The sequence below is a fragment of the Myiozetetes cayanensis genome, unplaced genomic scaffold (assembly GCF_022539395.1).
Source record: "Myiozetetes cayanensis isolate MyiCay16 unplaced genomic scaffold, myiCay2020 scf5-8, whole genome shotgun sequence".
Classification (NCBI taxonomy): Eukaryota; Metazoa; Chordata; class Aves; order Passeriformes; family Tyrannidae; genus Myiozetetes; species Myiozetetes cayanensis.
In genome coordinates, this window is record NW_026087742.1 from 85670531 (window position 1) to 85692997 (window position 22467).

The 22467-nt window shown below is 38.3% G+C and overlaps 1 protein-coding gene across 24 annotated transcripts in view; it reads right to left on the minus strand.

Annotated features, from left to right (window-relative positions):
- Positions 1-1332: 1332 nt before the first annotated feature.
- INPP4A (inositol polyphosphate-4-phosphatase type I A) overlaps positions 1333-22467 on the minus strand; it is a 122865-nt gene continuing 101730 nt past the window's right edge. For 14 of the 24 annotated variants that reach the window (XM_050332229.1, XM_050332231.1, XM_050332239.1 and 11 more), the window contains 8 exons: positions 20983-21158; positions 19182-19305; positions 18231-18357; positions 17690-17830; positions 16508-16605; positions 13618-13730; positions 13106-13260; positions 5222-8507 (listed from right to left, as the gene is read on the minus strand). In XM_050332229.1, the coding sequence (XP_050188186.1) occupies positions 8327-8507; positions 13106-13260; positions 13618-13730; positions 16508-16605; positions 17690-17830; positions 18231-18357; positions 19182-19305; positions 20983-21158 (1115 nt within the window). In that variant the 3' untranslated portion in view covers positions 5222-8326. Of the gene's footprint in view, positions 4394-5221; positions 8508-13105; positions 13261-13617; positions 13731-16507; positions 16606-17689; positions 17831-18230; positions 18358-19181; positions 19306-20982; positions 21159-22467 lie in introns of those variants that run through there. The other 10 variants (XM_050332253.1, XM_050332247.1, XM_050332252.1 and 7 more) reach the window with 3 other exon arrangements.

Genomic DNA, 22467 nt, shown 5'->3' on the forward strand with positions numbered 1-22467 from the left:
AAAATCTTAACCTTGGTCAACAAAATTACCTACAGTTTCTTATGAGGAGGACTCTTTCTTTGGTTTGCTATTTTCTGTGGTACCCTTCTTCGGTTTCTATTCTCTCATGCAATTTTTTTGGTGTTTCATCTATCAAGATTTCCTCTGTCAGAGTCCTTGTTTCAAACTCTAAGACAAGACATTTGTGACATCAGATAAGACTTTCTGAAGCACTGTCATTGTGCCAGGGCTTCAACTCCTGCCTGAAGGCTGTCCTACATCAAAAGTCACAGGAAAGAGCTCTGGCTCATTTGCAACCCAAGGACATGCACATGCCCTTCATACACCCACAGTCCCACCTTGGCTCACCTTGGGTTTCGAATGGAGAAATCTTTACAAAGACAAGTTCATCAGCTTCAAAGAAAGGACATTTTCTCTAATAGCTCAGAATGCCTTTTAAAGATGTTAAACTTTCAACCATCTTCTAAACACCTCACCTTTTTAAATTAAAAAAGATCACTTGTAGATACTTTTTTGACACCAATTAAAAAATTCTGAAATGCATATATATATATATAAATGTGTGTGTATATATATATATACACACACACACACAGAAGCCTGCAGATGTATTTTTCATTTGGAATTTAGGAGTTCCTGTCAAGCATCTTCTCTTTCTGCATTTTGAATGAAAGCAGCATGGGGTTTTATCTTTTACTGTTTTCTTTATGTGTAACGAGAAAAACTAATTCATGGAGCTCCACCTGTGGTCCTCAGTCCTCTTTCACACAAATAAAATTGTATTTGGCAGTTCTCAAACACCCAGTGGCAACAGAATTACATTTTTATGTTCTATTCTTCACATTTTGCAGAAATCAGAGTGCTCTGAATTATTGTGTTACACTATTATATAAATTTTACTTAACCTGAAATCAAAATGACAATCAAAAATGACAACCTATTCATGCCGAAAAACAGCCCAACTGCTAAAGCTGCTGGAGGGATGAGTTGGCTGAAAAGGAAGCAGCAGCAGAGGAGGAATTCTATTAATGGAAGGAAGAGTGAAAACACCAGAGAACAAAGATCAGGAAGGCCTTACAGAAGATTAATAGAGAAAGTATATAAAATTAAGAAAGAAAAAAAAAATACCTCATTGCTTTTTTTATTTAGCTGTCGCTGCTGAATGTGTAGCACGTGGGACAAACTGGTGCCTGACTTAACTACAGAGAATTGACAGCAGCTGTACTTCAACAGGGTTTGAAGTAACTACTTCCTGACTTTAACATCTGTGCAAAATGTCTCCCCACAACAACTTGGCTTAATATATTCTGCAACAGATAAAAGCGTATCAAGTCAAGGAAGCTGAAAGTGTTTATTTTCATTTACCACAAACACATTAAAAGTAAGACACCATTTGTTATTCTTGTCAGTTCTTTATTGGTTTTCATCCTAAAGACTAGCACATTTACAGCATACATGGCTTGGATGAACTAGAATATATAAAACAGTAGCTATATGTTTATGATATATTAATACTGCCCAAAACCAAATAAATAAAAATATTTCAATGCACAAAGCTTGGCAAATACAGTTGTGTTGGGACAAAACTGTGTCTTATTATACAATAATTTTACACGTATAAATGAAACAAAAGGCAACTGTGCTGTAGGTACTTTCACAGAACATACACAGAACATACTTGGCAACAGTTTTCTTTTTTTACCTTTGTATGTTTTATAATTTAAAAAATGTACTCAAAAAAAGAATATTAGACAGAATTTCATTTTACAGTAATCCTTAGATTCACCTCTCCTGTGCAACAGAAAAGCTTACTTCACCCTTGTGAAGCGTTCTATGTGGATTTCAAGTTTCACAGTTTTTCTTTTTTTGATGAACTGCTTGAGATCTTGCTGCTTGTGACGCCCTTTAAACGAGCCCGTGGATGTGCATGTGCTGACCATGCCTTGTACAGAACACATGAGCTGGACAACAGCGTTTTACAGGTAAGCTTACTGAAATCAGAGTATTTTAAACAAAACAACGCAGTACTTGGGACGGCTGTTCCACCACGCACATACAAAACTCAGCAACTTTTTCCCATTACGTTGGTATACAAAATAAATAAAGGATCACTAAGCTCTAGAGCAGATCTACTGATTGTTGGTCACAGTCTAAGAGAGTGGCACTGCTAATTGCTACAAGAGACCCCTTGTTATTTTCTTCTGAAGCTGAACATTGGAAGATTTTTAGTGTAACAATACAGGACTTAAAATTAACCATGCTTAAAATATACAAAATAAAATTATCAACTCATATAAACTAAGGGATATAAAGAGTATAGTTTATACAAAAATAAATGTAACATTTAATAGTGGGCCAGGAGCTGAAAGTTGAGCAGAACTAATGGAGCAAAATGTCTAAAGAGATCCCACTGAAAAGTTTTTCACCATATATTTGTTTATTTATTAGCAAAAAGTAAACCAAAATCAACACTTAATAACTGGCGAACAGGGTTTGTAGCATTTCCAAGGGACCGTTCTACTGCAGATGATTTGTTCAGACCTGGGGTAGGTACTACAATACATTGCTTTTGCACAGAGTTCCGTGTTTTGTTATCCTAGAGAGTCTGAAATAATGATAACAGCCTAGTTCAGCAGAACTCTCTGACCTGGCTTTGTGACATGCTGCTCAGCGTTAAACTGCAAAAAGCAAAATGCAAAAACTGCTGGACCTGTAACCCCCAGACCTACGTGGGAGCAGAATGAACATGGCTGATTGATAGAGCAGTGACAGCACAGACAAACATCAGTGAGAGGAAGAAAGAAATCAGGAAACAGCCATATACTTACCTGGCTGTTGCTACTCTCACAAAATAAATGGGCAGATTCTTTCTGTTCTAAAATTTAGATCCTTAGAAACCAAGCAGGAAAGGAGACGGTGTGCTGAACAAAGCTAGCTAGAAATTATTTGATCCTGTTAAAATTTGGAAAAGAATGTTTAGCTGCTTTTAAAAATGCTATCTTAGCTTCGAAGGCGTTCTTTGGGAGATTATTTCTGAGATCTGTTGAACGTTTTTTACCAAAGGCTAGTAAACTGATCACCTTTGTCCTAAGCTAGAACCCACCTGCAGTTCTCAGGCACAAGCAGTAGCACATGAGCAGTTCCTTTCTATCAACACGGGGCATCACTGCCTTCCTCAGAAATACCCTGACATCAGCCACGCTTCCCCCCGCCAGGATTCTGAACAGGTAAAAAGCAGGGGTGAACAGAAACCAGCTTTGGTTATGGAGTAGCAGGGATGCGTTGGGCATTCTGAGCACTCTTTGTGTTGACGTACAAAATTGATATAGAAAAAAAATCAAACACTGATCAAAATAATGTGATGCCCCGAGACATTAATGCTTACAATCCAGAAGTGATATAAAAAGCCATGGGTAAAAATGCGTTAATTAATGTACAACACCATGGAACAGATCAAACATGTCATGTGCAACATGAGCAATGTGCTTGTTGCACTTGCCTTAGAGTGGGGAGGGACAGGGAGAACTGTTGCTGGCATTAATTGGTTAAGCATCATTACGTTTCTGAAACATTTTTTAAAATCAGTTGTGTGCCCGAGGGCTTATCAGTTGAACACAACAGAAATTTGTTTTAACAGAACTATAAGCCAGACCTCATATGTCTGGCCTTTCAAATATTGTTAATTTCATATATGAAGATGGCATCCTATACACAGTAAACCAATTTAGTCTCCTGGCTTTTATTGTGCTGATTTTTTTTTTTTTTAAGTTAAACCCCCGTTTCTTGATTGTAACAATACATTCGACAGTTACTAGACTGTCTAGGATCCAATCCCTCTTTATTTACAACTTCTGAGTTCTACTCTCAGTTTTAAAAAGTTTATGAAAAGCTCAATCTCAAGTCAACTCCGTATAAAAAGACGTTATGTGAAACAGCTGCCTAAACGCCGTTCCTAGAGTCCTTTCCCATCCAGGAGGTACCTAGCTATTTGCATATAGGTAATTATTAAGTATCACAATATCTGCTCATCTTACATACACTGAAGGCTATTTAAACGGGCAGAGAGTCATCACACTATTCTCAAGCTAAGGTGTCGGAATAATTGTTACTATAGATTCCAATTCTGTAAGTAACATGCTCTGTATAACCTAGCAGAACGTACAAAAAGGTTATTTATCTCTTCTGGATGACAAACTCATGTATTAGTCTAGAGTGTATCCACATGTTTTAATGGAACAGCAATTAAAGGACATGTTATGCTTATGTTTCAACTTTTCCATAAGTTCCTTCTGGAGGCCTGTAATACTTTGGGAAAGCCTTCAGTTGCAGGGAATTAAATGCATACTTGCGACATCCAACATTCTTCATTGTATTTTCTCGGCGACAACCCTCACTGGGGAAAAAAAACAAGCACAAAAAATGACAGCAGTAAAAAGGGAAAAAAAAAAAAAAAGACTTAAACTAAGATGAAATGAACTGGTTATCTTATAGCATTAAAAAAAAGTTGGTTATATTTAATGAGCGTTTAATTAATTTGCCACTGCAAATATTAAAAATGATGACTCATCATACAATGCTGGTAAGAAGCACACAGAATGGACACATGCTATGTCTGATTGCTAGTTTTGCATTTCTGGAAAGCAGCAGCACATCTACTGAAAAAGTTCTTTCGCAACGGTTTCATGTATTTCAGGGTACTCTGCTGTGGAGTTCACATGTTGCTTCATTGCACAAGGGATCCCAAGGGATTGCTCAAAAGCAGTTCTGCTAATTTATTAATACATTAAGCTGAAAAAGAAAAACTGCTGATCTCTCTATAAGACCTTTAAAGTCATTTTATTGTTCCCTGTATGTCAGTATTATCAGTACTTACTTAAAAGATTAGAGCTGATACAAAAATAATGAATTTCCAATTATCTCTGCATGCATAAATTGACTTGAAAACCAACACAGTCTAAAAAAAAAATCTTAATCATGAAATAGCAGCTTTGCTTAGGTGCAAAAAAAACCCTGTCTCTGTTGACAGACATCACCCCAATGAAACAAAGCTGTGCAGAATTTAATTTTCACCCAATGTTTTGGTGCAACTGCCCCCACATTACAAAGAGATTCTGTGCTACAATAGAAAACTACTCTGGTTATAAGGCTTCTTTACACTTGTAAATCTAATTCAGAGTTCCTTTGATTATATCCAAAAAACAGACATACAAAGAGGAAGCACTATCTTTTAAATATATATTATAAATCAATTTAGGCTTGCAGAAGAATGTCTTTCCCTGATTGAGGACGGAAACCTAAACAATTAATACTAAACCTTCATGGCAAAGTGTACAGTACAGCATCTTATGGTGGAAATGTCACAGTAGTCCTGTCTTGAAGATGGCTGCAGCATCTACCAGGTAAGCTGTGGGCATCTGATTCAAAAGGAGGGTTTGGATTCTGGTTCAGTTTGAAAGCTCTCGTGCTCTCACTGACTTCACTGTTCTTCTAATTTTGGTCAATGAAACTGGCTGTAACTCTGTTCTGTATGTAACACCTACTTTAACTTCATAACATATTGTAACATTTTTGCTTTAAGAAACAGTAAGTTTGAAATTTGTCTCCGGAGCACATTCTGTGCTTGCCTTTTATAGAACAGATATAGAACATGGTAACTGTTTTCCTGGCATTGGTTTTTGTGTTACAGAACTCCCCCAATGGCTGCTGCAGCTAAGTAGATTCATCAAAAAATTGCACAAATTATACTTCAGAGTACTAATAAAAGCAGTAAGTTTAACTAGCAAATATGGGATGCTGGATGAGCATTTTAACTCCAAAGTGAATCACTCTGTTCACAATGCATTCCACTGCATCTGGTTGTTGCACATGCCCCTCCATGGCACAGAGATGGTGACAAAAATGTATTTCACACACATCATTTCACGTGCCATGTTTCTTCTGCTGTAAGCAGTAAGCAGTACAGCATCTTAAATCTCAATGCCCAAACGAAAGCACAGACCAAGCTCAAAAATGAAAAACCCCAAAACTTGTCCCCATTAAAGTTTAGGGAAAAAAAGAACAAACCTACCTTGTTTTCAAAAAGAATAGATGACTTTAAGTGTGGTCTTACTGCAATCCTAGTGATAGTCATGAGCAGTACCTTCACACTTTAAACAGATTTATAATTTCAGGGAGTTCAGTGAACGTGCCTGCCACTCTACTATCAGAGGGGTGCTTGGACACTGGACCAGGCTCCCCAGGGTCATGGCCCCAAGACTGACAGAGCTCAAGCCTGACAGCTCAAGCAGCATCCGGACAATGCTCCCAGGCACGTGGTGTGACTCTTGGGGATGGTGCTGTGCAGGGTCAGAAGTTGGACTTCACTGACCCTTGTGGGTCCTTTTCAGGATATTCTGTGATTCTACTGAAGTTACTTTTACATCTTGTTAGACTGAGCCTAGAACACTCATCACGTTGCAAGAACAAGGCCACAGTCCAACCTGACAACTGTTTGCTTTGCAAAAAGGTAGACTGGGGCACCCCATAGCAAATGAACCAGCGTTAATCAGAATGAAGAGATGATTACTATGGAGACACAATGGTATCAGGTATCAGCAGAGGACATGGGTATGTCCAATACCATCATACCATGATTTTAAATCTCATCTGCAGTAAGGATGCACCTAAATTCATAGCAACTAAAAGTAAATAGGATACATGCTTAAATATATACATATATAAACCCAGATATGTCTTTCTGGTGTTTTGGTTTTGGTTTTGGTTTTTTTTTTTTTTTTTTTAAGAACAAAATTGGAAGAATAGTGAGTAAAAATATCAGGAGATAGTGTACTGTACAGTCTGATTTCATGAAGACACAAATATAACACACACTTTTTTTTTTTTTTTTTTTTAGTTAGAATAATTAAATCCAAAGTTAGGATTTAATTTTAACTTTTATTCTAACTGTGCTTTTTTGGTTTTTTTAGCATACCTCTTCCAGCAGCTTTCAAATTCCATTAAAATGAATAATAAAAGCTATAGCTACCTATAGTTTTTGAGCAAGTTAATAATAGTAGAAAATACAAATCACAGTACTGGCTCTCCTCAGAAGCCCAATATCATCTCAGGCACCAAGCGAAGTAAATCCCTTTATGAATTTATCAAACTACATTAAATGAGGTTAGGTTTTTTTAATCAGCTATTGCTATTGACAAGCTCTGCCAGACCACTGAACCCACAAAACCTTTCAGTTTAAACAGGCCTCCCCCAGTTTGATGTTATACATAAATGATGATCAAATTTATCTGCATCACTAAACTAGGTAAGCCGCTTTAGTTTCACCACCTAAATACATCTTAACTTACCATCATTCGTTTATCACTAAGTCACTACCAGCATCATAATTTATTAAAGCTGTCCAACACTTAAAAATGGAAGTAACAGTAATATTTAGTCTAATGTAATTAAAATAAAGCCCAATGGAAAACCTCAAACCCCCTAACTACAGCAGCTAACTGATACCTCCCTCTCCTTGCCTGAAATATTAAAGTCCACTATCTTTATCTTCTAGGATGATAATGACTCTATTTCAGAATAAGTTCTATAACAGAGCACCTGAAACAGATAATGGATCATTAGCAGGCTAATGCCAATTACATCCCCTTCCTAACCACAAGTTATTCTCTTTATGTCTTTAATACATTGCAAAATGCAGATCTACAAATAGAATGAAATAATTCTGCATGCAGCACACTGCAAGTTGGTTTTTGAGTGGGTACACTAGTCTATTAGAACATACTTAACCATGAGAAAGGAACAAGACTATGGTTCTACAAACTGTTCAGTAATTTGGATATTATGCTTTGAAATGAAGGTAGAAATTTGTTTAAATAAATTTCTAACAATTTCTTATAAACCCCACCCACGTTTTTAGTTTTCTCTTCATACCTTGTAAAAATGAAAGGCAAGATTAGCATACCCCTTAAATATACAAAAAGATACAAATTCTTTTCAGATAGAGTTCCTTTCTCTGGAATACATGAAACAAGTAACATAAAACTATATTTGGTAAGAGATCTTCAGGCCGGCTAAAGTAACGAGGTAACAGGCCAATGTCAGACTATGTTACAAGCACTGAAAGCAGAACAATAATTTAAAGTTTCAATACAATTCTTTTTGATAAAATAATTTGATGTATATTTACAGTTTAGTACAATAGAAACGTAAAATTGTAAGGCATAATAATAATTCTTGGCAGACAATGCTATGACACATTCCTTTGTCCAGCAGGTACCAAGTGGCAATACACATTCAAGCACTTTTTTTGTTTTTGTTTTTAACTTAATCTTCACTTGCAACGTAATCTGGCCACCAGGTATGCTATGCTCAGAAACAGCCACACAATCAGTAAATTGGGGCTGAGAGCTAGTAAAGGAATAGAGTAGAGGAGGCTGGGATCTAGTCTGAAATCTCGGATGGGCACCAAGCCACTCAAGTTCTTCTGCGTGACTATCTCCCGTGTTCCAATGCTGTGAAAAGGAAGAAGGTTGGGAAGAGGGAAAATAAAACAGAAAGGAAGACGGACATGCAAATGAATGCATAAAAAGAGATGGCAACACAAGGTGGTCAAGAAGATGAAAAAACATGGAAGAACGCACAACAAAACCAGAAGATGGAAGTAAAGAAAGAGTGGAAAGAGGTCTCAAAAATATGTATCAGCACAATTGTAGAAATAAGGAGAGGGAAAGAGAATAAAAGAGAAAAATAAGAAAGAAGTACTGTAGTCTAGTGAAAATAAACACATGTAGGTTGAACATAAATGGTTTTCCATGTTCACTCTTTCAGATTACCAAGCAATAATACCCCATGCTGCTCTGCCATGCTTTGGCATGCTGCAGAAAAGTGGAGCTCTGAAAAGCAAGCTGAACATGAATAACCATTGTAGTATTTGACCCTTTCAAACATCTTTCCATGTGGGCGGCAGTGCATTAGTTTAACCTCTTAACTACCTGTTCAACACGTAAACAAAAAACCCCAAATCACCCATTTGTTTTTCTGCTTTGACATGAATTCAAGAGTGTATCAACATGCTTCTCAAAATGCATGTTTCTGAAGTGCCTCAATATATGCACATGAAGGCGAGACGTGCTGCAAAGCCCATCTCATTGTGCCCCCACCTCCTACACGGAGCACTGGAGGATAAAGTGGCGAGCACCTCTTCAGGGAGCCTGAGGCTTTGTACTGTGGCCTTTCATTTTGGATCAGTCTTATACCCTGCGCGGTCCAACTCTATTTTTAGTTTCCAAAGCAATAACTAAGAGCAACCTGCGAGCCTGATCCTGTTAGAACTAGTGTGCTCCCTCCATCCATAAAAATCAATCCATAACCTTCCTGGTTGCACAGCAAGGTTAGGTAACCAATGGACAATGTCTTAGAAGGAAAGAGAGACCCTGGAGGTGGTAAAGGACAAAAATAATGTTCAGAAGCTGGTGACACTTCAAGTCAAATGCAATGAGGTGGGCAGGGAACTAAACCAACCGTATTTCTGATCTAAATTAACAGATCCAAATCAGTGATCAAAATATGTTTTCCTGGTGCCTACACTGGACAAGGGCAGACTGCATCTGTGATGCCTACAAATCCCAATTATTTTTGTAGTGGTGGGGAGGAGGATGTGTGTGTGTGTGATCAGAAGAATCAGTCACTGGAAAGCTAATGTTGACTGAAAAGTGGTGGATAAAGGCTCAGTAAAATAGCCTGGAGGAAGAAGTGTTTTCGAGTATAGATAAAAAGTAAAACAGTGGGAGAGGGAAAGAAGGAAGGAGAAGAGCTGTTATGGACTGACTGCAACCCCCCATTCCACATCCTCTGTACACTGCTCAGCATAGGGAGGAGGTAGAGGAATTGAGAATGGAGGACCAGAATGGAGGCCTAGGACAAACGGGGTTGTGGAAGGCAAGGTTTTTTAATTTTTTTAATTTTTGTCTTTGTCTTAACATCCCAAATCCATTGGCAGTAGATTAATTTTCTCTAAGATGAGTCTGTTTTGCCTGTACCAGTAATTGGCAAGGGATCTCCCTGTCTTTATGAGCTTTTTCACATATTTTCTCCCCTGTCCTGTTGAGGGGAGGCAGTGAGTGAGCAGCTGGGTGCACATCTGGCAAGGTGGTCAAGGTCAACTCAACACAATTTTATTCCTAAAGCAGATCAATCAGCGAAGAAATCGAAGCAAGATTTTTATCATGGTTGTTTTATTGCAGCGAGTGGTCATATCCAAACGTGACTCCCAGGACTTTATTATGTAATTCCTTTTAGAGAGCACCATGGCAGCTAGAAGAGATTATTTCCCTCACCCAATTTCCAGCTGCTTTTCAAGATTCCCTATCAAAGACAGCTCTCCTCTATTGGCTAAACTGCTTGTGTTGCAGTTTCCTAATTGTTTTAACAACAGTGAGCTAGGCTACCTGAAACATGTAAAGGATTTGGCTACACAGGATGATTTTGACTGAAACTGCCTTAGAGCATATTCACACAAACAGCTCCACTGGCATTTCTGACAGGACATAAATCTGGTAGGGGAAGGGAGGGCAGGGAGTCCCAGGTCTAGTGGGGAGTGTTGGCTGCAGATGGAAGAAGCTACATGATCCATCTGGACTTTGACTCTTGATCTGCCTTTACTGGCCAGGTAGCCACTTCCTCTGTAGCTTGGACTTCCAGACATAATCATCAAGATTTTACTACTTGTAGGGTGTGAGTTACCATATATTTCATTTAGGACTGGAAAAGCTGTAACTTATTTACAGAAAAGTGAGTTTATTCTAATAGGATATTTGTTTCTAAGGTGAAAACCACAACCTTGTATCTGTGAATTTCTACAAGAACCTACAATGAGCACTCTACGTTCTCTCCCTGATGTCCATGCTCACTGAACGTAATTATCACAAGACCAGGAAGGAAGGGAAGTCCTTGAGGACAAGCAGGAACTAACACCTCTGAAGACCAACATCACATGGAAGAAGAGATGCTTTCTTAATTTTTTCAAGAATGGAGCAAGGATGCTTTTCTTCTCTGGGAAGTTATCAGTAGAGATTAAATACTTCCTTTGAGTCTCACAACTTGTTAGTACTTCTACCTGTCTTTCCAACTATCCCAGAAACTTCAAAAGTCTCCAAGAATGAACCAAACCTTCCTTTTCCAGTACAGTTGCCCAAATAAAAGAGCCAAGCTAAAAGAAAAATACCCAAGTTTTCTGAATGTCCTGGAAGTAATTTGCCCTTTCAAGTCCTATATATGTCATCTAGGCCAGGCCAACCTGTCCAGGCTGAAATGGGATTTGGTGGAGTTGGACTCCTCCATATTTGTTCTGCAGTCCAATCTGTCTCACTAAACTTTTTTAATTCTGTGCCATTGTTCCTGAGAATTGACAAATAATTTTAAAAACACAGACATGTACCCCAAAGAGCAATGAGATGTGAGGAAGAAAGAGTGATGAGCTTGAAGAATGGTCTAATCTTGATTTTCCCTCAGGACTAGTCAGTATTTGTTCTGCACAAGCTCTCCTAGTCAAAGATATAACAGAAGAGAAAGTCCCTTTCTTCTGCCTGTCAGAACAAGTCCCTGATGCTGATAGAACACTCAACCCAAAGGTTTTGATTAAATTGGCCCTCTTTCAATATCCCTGTGTAGGTCGACATAAAGCAATATTTTCCTTGGGTCAATATTTTATCTGATCCTGTGTTATATTAAATGGGTAGTCTGAAGGACCAAACCAATGTTATTATTAACCTCTCTCTCTCTACTGTGCCCACGACTGCATTAAAAAAACTTCACTGACCCAGTAATGAATTTGAAGAAAGTAACAAGATTCCCAGTATTTTTTTCTAGTTGTTTTTATTCTTACTAAACACAAAACTGTGAAACAAAACTTTTTTTCTGTCAGATGTCTAAGAAATCTACAAGTTGCATAATTTAAAGATGTTTGAGAGTTACTTAGTTCCTTTTTAAGTTAATAATTTCTCCCTCATGAAATTGTTTCAAATTTTGTTTCTAATATCAAGGTTTAGTTACTCTCTGAGTGCAGTTTTCATGAACTTTAATAATTCTGTAACAATGCGGCAAAAAGTGCAGCAAAAAAAAGTGAAAATAAAGAAGTCCAGTGACATCCAATTAGATGTAGATATAACCCCCCAAATTATTAGTGTAAGAGGTTGGAAGTGTTATATTGTATGAGACATTTTTCTTCTAGGTAACTGAAGAGTAGGAAAGGGTCAAACAGCAAAAACATACAGAAAGGATAAGAGAATTGAACACTCTAGAGAATTTGGTGAAAAGACACACAGTACAGTACATTCAGTAAGAGTGAATGTTGAAAAACAGGACTGAACAGCATTGTTGAACTACATTGATAAAGACTAAAGCTAGATTTCTTATCCTTTCTTTGGGTATGTGACTTACGGAGTTTTCCAGCAGTGCTTGAAACAAGGCATTGAACAACAGTAAACAGATTTTATTTTTTTCTTTAAGTACAGTATTTAATTCTGCAAACATCTCTGCTGCTTCAGAATACAGAACATCATTATATTGATACGACAACAGCACACTGACACATTGTGATGAAGTTTGGTTGTTGTAGTGTGAAACACTCATACATTTCACCCAGTGAGCAGTGTTTCACTGCTAAAGAATACATGTGGCAAACCAGTGCAAACTGCAGGTGTCTGTGTTTCAAAGAACAAAAGACAGGGCATCCCTGAGTAATCTGCCTGATCTAGAACTAAGAAACCCAGTGCTGTGACAGTTCAGGTAACCTCATTGTTAAACAACTTTCAAAGAAGCACCAGTTTCCTGTTCTGTAAGCTCAGCATTAACTGAAAGCACATTTTTATTTACATGCTTCTCTGAAAACTCATTTACTACTGAAAACTCAAGCCCATCTGATACAAAACTGGTAAGAACCAGCTTTAGCATATGCAACTCATATGCAAGGGAGGGATGAATTTTAGCAGTCAGTTCTGCAGTTTTCTGACTTTACCTTATTTTTCTTTTGACAGAAACAGAGACCACCACTCCTCTGCAGTTTGCATGGTTCCTCCTCATTCGGGAATAAGTGATGCAGTCAAACTCTTACCTCCTCATACACTCCAGAGCCTGGGTGAAGACCTGTGGAGCCATTCCATGTTCATGCTGTAGGATCAAACACTGCTCCAGGGTGACGGACATGGCAGTCCTATCCTTGGCACTTTTACAGCTTGTAAATCGAACACCATTTAGTCTGCGGCATATCTAGAAAGGGGATATACAATCCATCATTTTACATAACTTTCTGTCAGAAAACACGCCTGTACTCCTTAGAGAGACAAAAATGCTGTGTAGGACTTTGATGTTAAAATTTGCCATCTTTGAGAGAGCAGAACTTCATTGCGTGAGTTACAGAGAAAAAATCTGATGGGAAAATTCTGATGTGGAAAATACATTTTATCTCCCCATGTTTCATTCTAGAGAAGGTTTAACTTGGCAGCATTTCCAAGCCACACACAAGCAAATGAAGAAATACAAACATACCAATAATAAAAAAGAGAAAATATGTATGCACACAGAAAATCAGCTGAACTATGCAGAGATGCTCAGATGAATAAATACCTCAGCAGCTTGCCAAAGGATATCAACATTCTTGTTTTTCCTTGCATGTACATTTTGTCCCAGAAATCTTAACAGTTCAGGCAGGCACGTCTGACTACGAGATCGAGGTAGACCTATAAACCAAACAAAATCAACTCCACTTACTTATCTGTATTCAACAGATCATTTACAAAGGTAAGTGTTCCTATTTGCCTTTTGCAAACATAATTGTGCTTTCTTGAAACTATCAAAGCTTACAACAGCTAATTGAGTTCTTACTTGCTTAGTACCATCAAAAAAACAGATTCAAGTTTAATTCAACTCAACTGGAAATACAAATTCAGGTTATTTAAAATTTCAGGGACTTAGAATCTAATAGCAATATACTAACAGAATGAACAAAGGGAACAAGATTGGTATGGTACGGATTGGTTTGTGTGTCACAGAGGTGACAGGAGTCGTGTGTCTCAACAGAAACTCTGAAGCTATTTTCTATTCTGCTCACATTTTCAATTTTAAATTTGCAAGCTGGTCAGCTGTCAGTTACAAGAAACACTCTCTGTGACAGGACAATGCATTGTCATGATCTGTTTATTAATATTTCACTAAGCAGAAATAAAGCAGTTAAAATTTTTCAGAGTACCTCATCTTCTATGTTCAAGTGTTCAGCTCTTGCATATGTAGCAAGACTCTCAAGAAAATCAACTACAAGTATTACACAGACTGTTGTTTTGGGGGTGTTTTTTTGAAGGGGTAACCATAGAGAACACCAACTAAAGCTGTGGTTAAATAAATAAGAGGTATTCACTGTTAGAAATGACTATGTGACAAAAAGAACCCTACGTGGGTGACATACGAAGTTTTGTTTTTGGACTACTTATCTTCTGACAGCAACCAATATGTTAGACTAACCTGATCTTCTATGACAAGGTGACCTGGTGAGTGGATGAGGGAAGGCTGTGGGTGCTGTTTTCCTGGACTTTAGTAAAGCCTCTGACACTGTTTTCCACAGCATTCTCCTGGACTAACTGGCTGCTCATGGTTTGGTGGGGCATATTGTTCACTGGGTAAAAAACCAGCTGGATGGTCAGGCCCAGAAAGCGCTGGTGAATGAAGCTAACCAGCTGGTGGCTGGTCACTCGTGGGGTTCCCCAGGGCTCAGTATCAGAGACACTCCTGTTTAATACCATTATCAATGATTTAGACAAGGGGATAAAGTGCACCCCAGTCAGTTGCAGGTGACTGACAAATCAGGAGGCATGTTTATCTGCTGGAGGGCAGGAAGGCACTGCAAAGGGATCTGGATACGCTGGATAAAGAGGCTGAGGCCAACTGTATGGGGTTCAACAAGACCAAGTGCTGTGTCCTGCAGTTGGGTCACCACAACCCCAATGGAGCACTACGGACCTCTACCAAGAAAGTAATACCTGTAAACAAAAGAGAACATAGACCATCTCCCCAAGCCTTTCTAAAGACAAGGAGAACAAATAGAACAAGGACCTAAAGAAGCTAAGACAGTAATGGACTTACAAATTCTGCAGAGCTTAGAATTAAGAGTACAGGGACAAGCATGGTGAATCAGGAATCAACTTTTCCTGTGTACTGTTCTTGAAGGGAGCATTTCCTACAGTCCTTACATTCTCAGGGACAAAAGGCCCCTAGAATGATCTTTGTGGTTTTTCTTTTGTCTCTGCTTACCACAGACCACATCACTGCTCATAATCACCTGGTTTACAGTTAAATGTAAAATGCTATTCTCCCTTGACAAGCGTTCATGGAAAAGTACGTTTCACTTTGCACATTGTAAATATCATCTCAAGTTTCAGGGAAAAAAAAAGGTAAAAGCTAAGAGATGACTGGATCAAACATAAGAGGCTTGGGGATGAGGGAAGAGAGAGAAGTTAAAAAAAAAAAAAAGGCAAGTAAAAATCAGGAGGAAAGGAACAGAATGGGAAATGTTATTATGAAAGACTAGACAGAGCCATGTATAAAAATCACTTCAAATTGATTAATTTTTGAACCTTACAAAAAATCTGATGCTAGACTACTATATAATAATAAAAAAATAAATTTTGTAGCTAAAATTTCTGAGAATTAATTATGCAGGATTATGAATGCCTGAAAGGAAGGAAACAGCTTCTGCCCTCAGCTGTATCAAAAAAATCCAGGGTAACTGAAAGTACAATAACATACTGAATAGACAGATTTCTTACTATCCTGTTGCATGATTCTGCATTTGTATTTCTGCAATAAAACTGCAGTTGTAGAACCCATGAAATTAGCTTAGAAGAGGTTTGATAGTAATAATAACGAATTGATGAATTTTCACAATTTTTGTGGTCACACATAAGTAACATTTATGTCACTGCCTTCCCCCCCAAAAAACCTCAAACAGTAACAGGCAAGACACTTTCCTACATAAACAGTAAAATGCAAGCCTGTAGCTATTGCTTCTCTTCCAGGTTCTCTGTTGTTGGCTGCAGATGCAGCAATTATAGAAAAGTGCTAAAGGATAAGGAGAAGGCAAGTGGACTGAGTTCCTCGAAACTGGCAGTTGCTCCCTGTGCAGGTTATCATAACTGCAGAGAACATCACCAAAAACAGCACATAAGAGTGCTGCTGTTGTAACTTCTCACTTTTATGCCTTTCCCTCACAGCAATCTAACTGTCTGGCTGCATGATTATACAGTACATAATGCCACTTAGAGATCTAAAAGTAAATTTAAAAAGGGAAGTTAATCAGTCTGACCTTTGAGTCTATTGAATCTGCTTAACCTAAAATGGAGTTGCATAATTTCTTGGAGGTTACTAATCCTGGTGTATTATCAACATTTAAACAAATAACATAAAGCATAAATCAGCCTGAATTGTGCTGTTCAACCAAACCTGTCATTAATTAACAAATACTTACAATCATCAGGCAAAACTTCCTTGAACTGCTCAAAATACGAATTCAAACGCACTAAGCTTTCCATGTTAATTATTTCTTGCAGTGAGGTGTCTCCAAATCTTAAAAAGGCGAAGAAAGAAACAATTAAGCCCGAAGTAGAAGGTTTCTCCTCTTCTTCAAAACAACTGCACTTGACAATATGACTCCCAGAAAAAGTTTAAAGATTCAACCCATGAATTCCTAACCATTCAAATGCAGAGCTGAGTGTAACAGAGAAGTACTGTAATAATGTATTACAGAAGAATAAAAGACATGAGTGTGAGGGGAAAAAAGGGAAGGATGGTGAAAGAAAACTGTAATAAATATTGTCAACAATGCCCTGATTCATCTCATCTAACTATATATGCACACAGAGTGCTGACATCTGTAACTGTGCTCGTCACCTTGGGCTCCCTTTATAGGCAATAGAGGACAACAGTAATTGCTGGAATGTTTTTGTTAGACTTTTTCTAGTTGTCCACCATCAGAGTGCACATTCCACCCCAGTACCAAGGCTGCTGTCACAACATGCATATGCCTGATTTCACTGGAGTTCTCCATTAGAGCAGTGCTCTGTCAGTGTACTCTTTAAAGGATATGGCCATAGCAGCGGGAAGCTCTGGTGGCTCTTCCAAAACTGAGCAGTTTCCATAGTAAATATATTTGCATATTTTTCAGCTTTACAAGAGCAATTTTGCATTATATAAATACTACAAGGATATGCTAAAACCAGGGGCCATCTTGACCTTTATCCAGGTTTTTGACAGTGACCAGGAGAGGGAGTCTAGAGGACAGTGAAAAACCAAGAAAGCAAATACACAGCAATACTCCGAATGACATCTCACTCACAGAGGTCTGAAGTCACAAGCAGCACCTCTGTGTTAAATGGTCCATGACAGATTTCCTCATCTGCCAACTCACTTCTGAACCACAAAAACCTGCACTAGTCTCAAACCCATGAGGTAAGAAGCTTCACGGCTATGTGGCACATAAAGAAGGACCTCCTTTCATTTATTTGGCATCTGACAGCTTCATTTGTTATTCCCTTTTTCGTGAGTTGGAGAAACTGAATCCCTGTTAGTAATGCAACAGTGCAATTACAGAGCGACACCATTCCACTGCTGAACTGCCATGAAGGTCGAGCTTGCATGACTAAATACATACTTCTCTGCTAAGGTTTGCTGCTCATTGATTCCCACATTGAAAAGAACAGGCTGAACCCTCAGTAACATGCCACTTTGAATCTCTCGCGGCAACAAATCAAACAAGGCGCTTGGCAGAGGGATCCTCACATTAAATCCATCACTGCAAAGAAGTAAACAGCTATCAGTCAAAAACCTGCGTTCCAAGAACATGTTATTTACGTAAAGAGGGATAACATCTAGAACGTAGTACAACTATTATGTGCATATATAAATAAATAAAAAGTGTGTAACACAATAAAAACCAAGTATCAATCAAAACTGACTTTAAGGAATTGCTACAGCTTGCTCCCAATCCATTCTAGTTCAAAAACAAACCTGCACTAACCTGTAATGTTGATTTTACATCCTCATGGACATTTAGTTTTGCTAATTTTCTAACAAAAGCTGCTTTTGCTTTGCTCATTAATACAGCAGCTCTCCTGCAACTTGGGTTGAAAAAGCTAAATTTTGGCATATCCCCATCTCATCCAGAGTAAAGTATATTTGATTTTTTTTGTTACCGATTTCCAGTGATGACTGGCAGCATGTCAGTAGATGTATTTGATGTAGCCTGAGTTACTTTAAAGGTTACATTCCTCAAGTCCATGATTCCCAAACTCATGTCCTCCAGCATTGCCAGCTCCTCACCTAAATTAAAGAGTAAAAAGTGAAACATAATCATTATTTGTTATGTACAACTTCCCTTTATCCATCTGATGACAACAGTAGGTCATCACTCCATTAAGTTCCACAAATGAAGAAGGTCACGCAGCCCAGGCCTCCCCCTTGGCCTACAGACAATGTCGTGACTGACTTTGTGGGTTCAGCTGGTTTAGAAAACACCAGTTATCTACAACAGTTCAGACGACTGTTCTTCAAGTAGCTTATATGCTGATTTTCCAATTTATATGATACTACTAAGTACTTCTCAGCATTGTCAGAGCCACGATACCCTTTGTGTTGGGAAAGCTACAAGGTATTCTGGATTTTTCTGGTAAAGCATTCCCTAACTGGCATCCAGATGGCTGTTTAAACAGGAGTGAAACAATTTGAAGTGCTTTTCCTTTTTATATTCTCTCTTCAACCTCACTTTGTACCGTAAGACTACAGAAGGTCATGAAAATTCAAAAAGCATATTTTGGGCACAGTTTCTCCCAATTTACAAGAACTCTGATCCATTTATTTTCTGAAAAAAATACCCCTGTGACATGTTTTAGTCTTTCTTAAACCTTTGACATTATAAGACAAGTACACTTTATCTTTTAGAAGTAATTCAAACAAGTGCAAAGAAATTCAGAGTTGTTAGCTAGTTAAATCCTCCCAGATATAACCTAGCTTTGCATTTCAGTTTTCAAAATAATTTTGTAGCTGAGTTGCGGATTGTCCCAAACACTGTTATTTTGATGTAGCCAGTTCAATGCAGAATTTGCTGACTCAACAGATAATCACATCCACTGGCCCTGTGCCTTTACCATAAGTGCTCAGCAGGCTCTCAAACTGTGCCAGCAAGCCAATGGTGTAGAGTTGTCTTAGAAATCCATCATCATGCAGGCAGTTCCTCAGCTTGATAATGAAACCGCAAATGAGAGCTGTCAGCTGTGAGAGAGAAAACAGACAAGAATGAAGTGATTCAAGACAAAAAAGGCACTTCAGCCCCATACAAAACCAGCATCACTTATAAGAGGTGCCATAAAATCTGTCTGACAGATGCTCTTTTCCCTTAAACATCACTCTTCTTTTCCTTGATGAAGAGAGACAACCAAACAACCAACCCCACAAAAATTCATAAAATCAGATTCAGGGCACTCTGCTTTCATCTCACAATCTTTCTTAAAATGGCACTGCTGTACGTCTTGCATTTATTTGTTTTCAGGACATGAACACTTGTGGTAGGGCCTACAACTTATGAATTAAAAAGAGAGAACTCGTTATATTTCAGATGGAAAATCAACACATCTGGTTCCATGCCATGAATTTAGACAGTATAAATAAATGATTGGTTTTTTAAGAATGGCATTTGAGAAAGCTTAAAAATGCAGTATCTGTTTGCATTATGCAGATTTAAACTCTAGTGTTACAAGATATTCAGAATTAGGTCCTGAAGACCTAGTACTAAGGCCAGTACCATGATCCAAGATTAGCACTACTTGTAAGTCAACGGAAGAATTTAACAGGCTATTGCCATGTGCTATGTACAGAGGTGTATGACTTACAGAATTTAACAGAAGGGAATAAAGTTCTGATTATGATGGGTAAAAACATTCAAAGCATTGAGTTTAAAAACTATCTGCAATATCAAGTGGGTTTTATACAGAAAAATTCCCTGATTTTGTCCCTGAGATCACAGAATCAAAGAATCTAAGATCACCAAGTCCAACCTTCAACCTAGCACCACCACCCTGTACACAACTAAACCATGTCCTCAAGTGCCATATCCACAAGTTTTCTGAACACTTCCAGGGATAGTGATTCCACTGCTTTCCTGGGCAGACTGTTCCAGTGCTTTGCAATCCGTTGCCTGAAATAATTTTTCCTAGCATCTAATCTAAACCACTCCTGATACAACTTGAGGCCATTTCCTCTTGTCCTGTCACTCGTTTAACATTTTTGATATTACATTTTGGGACAAAAGCCTGTCAAATGATGTCCAAGAGATAAACTGTTTGAAATGAACGAATGAGATATTGATTTCACAGGGAAGTAGATGCACTACAGAAGCATTGTGGGCAAAAGAAATGTGGAAGTTTTTTTAGTGCAGACACCTGCCAGTCAGTGCCGTGACACAAGAGACCCCAGCAGCCCCAGAAACAGAACTTCTAGGAAAAATCAGAACTCATTTCTCTCCCTGTAGCTGGACTTCTCTCCTTAGGTGCAATACATCCTGTTGGGTTTCTCAATGTAAAAAACCCCAAAAGGTAGCTGAGGGACTACACTTGCTTTTTTGCCCCCCTCTTTCACATCTAACTTCTGCTTTTAGTTTGGTGACATTGAAATGCAAAGGTTATTTCTGAAGACAGCAGTATATTTTCACTAGTTCTGGAATAATTTTTTCAAAAATGACGAATGCATAACCAAGGGGACATGTAAGTTATTATACTGTCAAATGAATATAAGTGACCAGTAAGGACAGGCTAGCACAACCTCTGAGGGGAGGTCACACTGTCAAACTCAAGAAGAGATCTGAAAAGTTCTGAAAACAGTAATCTTTCATATTTCATATAAATCCCACTGCATGTGGAAGTGCAATCAAAACATGCATATTTGCTTGCTTACAGTCTGGCAGAAGACAACATCCCTGCGATACTGAAGGCTGAGGCAGAGCCCTATTGTTGGGGCACTGTCCTGCATTAATAAAAAGACCATGGCTTTCTTTGCCTTGTCACTCATCATGGCTACACAGTCGGTGAGTGTGGTCAGCAAAGGATAAAGAGCTTCACTCCATTCACCTGCTTAAAAGAAAAAAAACATTAGCAGCACTGGAAATACTTTATTTGAAACAAACACACACATTAAGAAGAAACTCCCTGTTGCAAGTCAAAGCTGTTGATAATTCATATTTAGAGCTCGTTTTATTTTGGCTGGATGGTTATTCCATGCTTGGTAATAACTCAGTAATCTTACAGAGTGGTTATTGCATGAGGAATATATGGAGAATTTTACTCTGTAAGGCTGTTATGACTTTCCAGACATTGTAAAAGTTCCCAGATCTGTGCCCACAGAACAGGCTGATTTGATCAATGGCTGATTTGGAAATCATAACAGAAACATGAATAACTATATACAGAAGTGTATATAACTGCACGCTCATGTTCAAACACACCCTTTCACAGTGCGTACGTGGACAGACAGTATGGAGTCCACTGGATTACAGAAACAGTGAACATCTGCTTAGCCATTTCTGTCAATGAGGTTTTTCCCAAATATCTTGCCTTTGAATCCTTTGTGGACTCACAGGTATATCATTCAACTGCCTCACCTTTACTGATCCTTATTGCACGTCAGTGAGGCAAGACAACGCTTATCTCCCATTTGTAGTATAAGAATAATAAGGCAGAGAGGTGAGAAATTCATGTAGGTACTCTTCTAAGTGTTTTCTGTCTCCTGAGTAGTTTTAAAGGCTTAGAGAGAGCTAACAAGAAATACTAAATACAGTGATTTAGACGACAGTCATCCAGACCCTTAGAAGTACTTTGGAGCTCTTCTTCCACTGAAATACACATGATATGACCCAGAGGGATTCTGTTCAAGGTCCTACACAGGAAGCACAGAAATGAAACTGGGTTGCCCAAGTCCTATTTTAGTACTCCAAATACTGTGCCATTCCTTCTCCCTAAGAGACTGCTCTGCCTTAAAATATCCCACATGCTCAGTTTCTTTTCTTTCCTTCTATCATCTTCTGCCTTACTCACCACCAATTTAAAAAAATATTTCCACAAGTTTACAAAAAATTATTCAGATGCCATACCAAAATCCATTCTCTTTGCAATATAAAAAGTAAATAGAACAGGGCTTTGATTTTGCACTCATTAATGTAAGATTGAAACAGAACACTTCTCTTTTTAAAGGGAAAAACAATGTGTTTTATTTTTAAAAAGCAGTGGAGCTCACAAACAGAACACACACAACTCCCAGCCCAGCTGCCTGTAGGAACAGGGCAATGTACAGATCAGAACCTGCATGAATGAGACACTTCAAGCCCCTGAAATGAAGTTGTTTGAGATTTTGACTCAAAGAAAGGACTAAGAGTTAGTAATAATA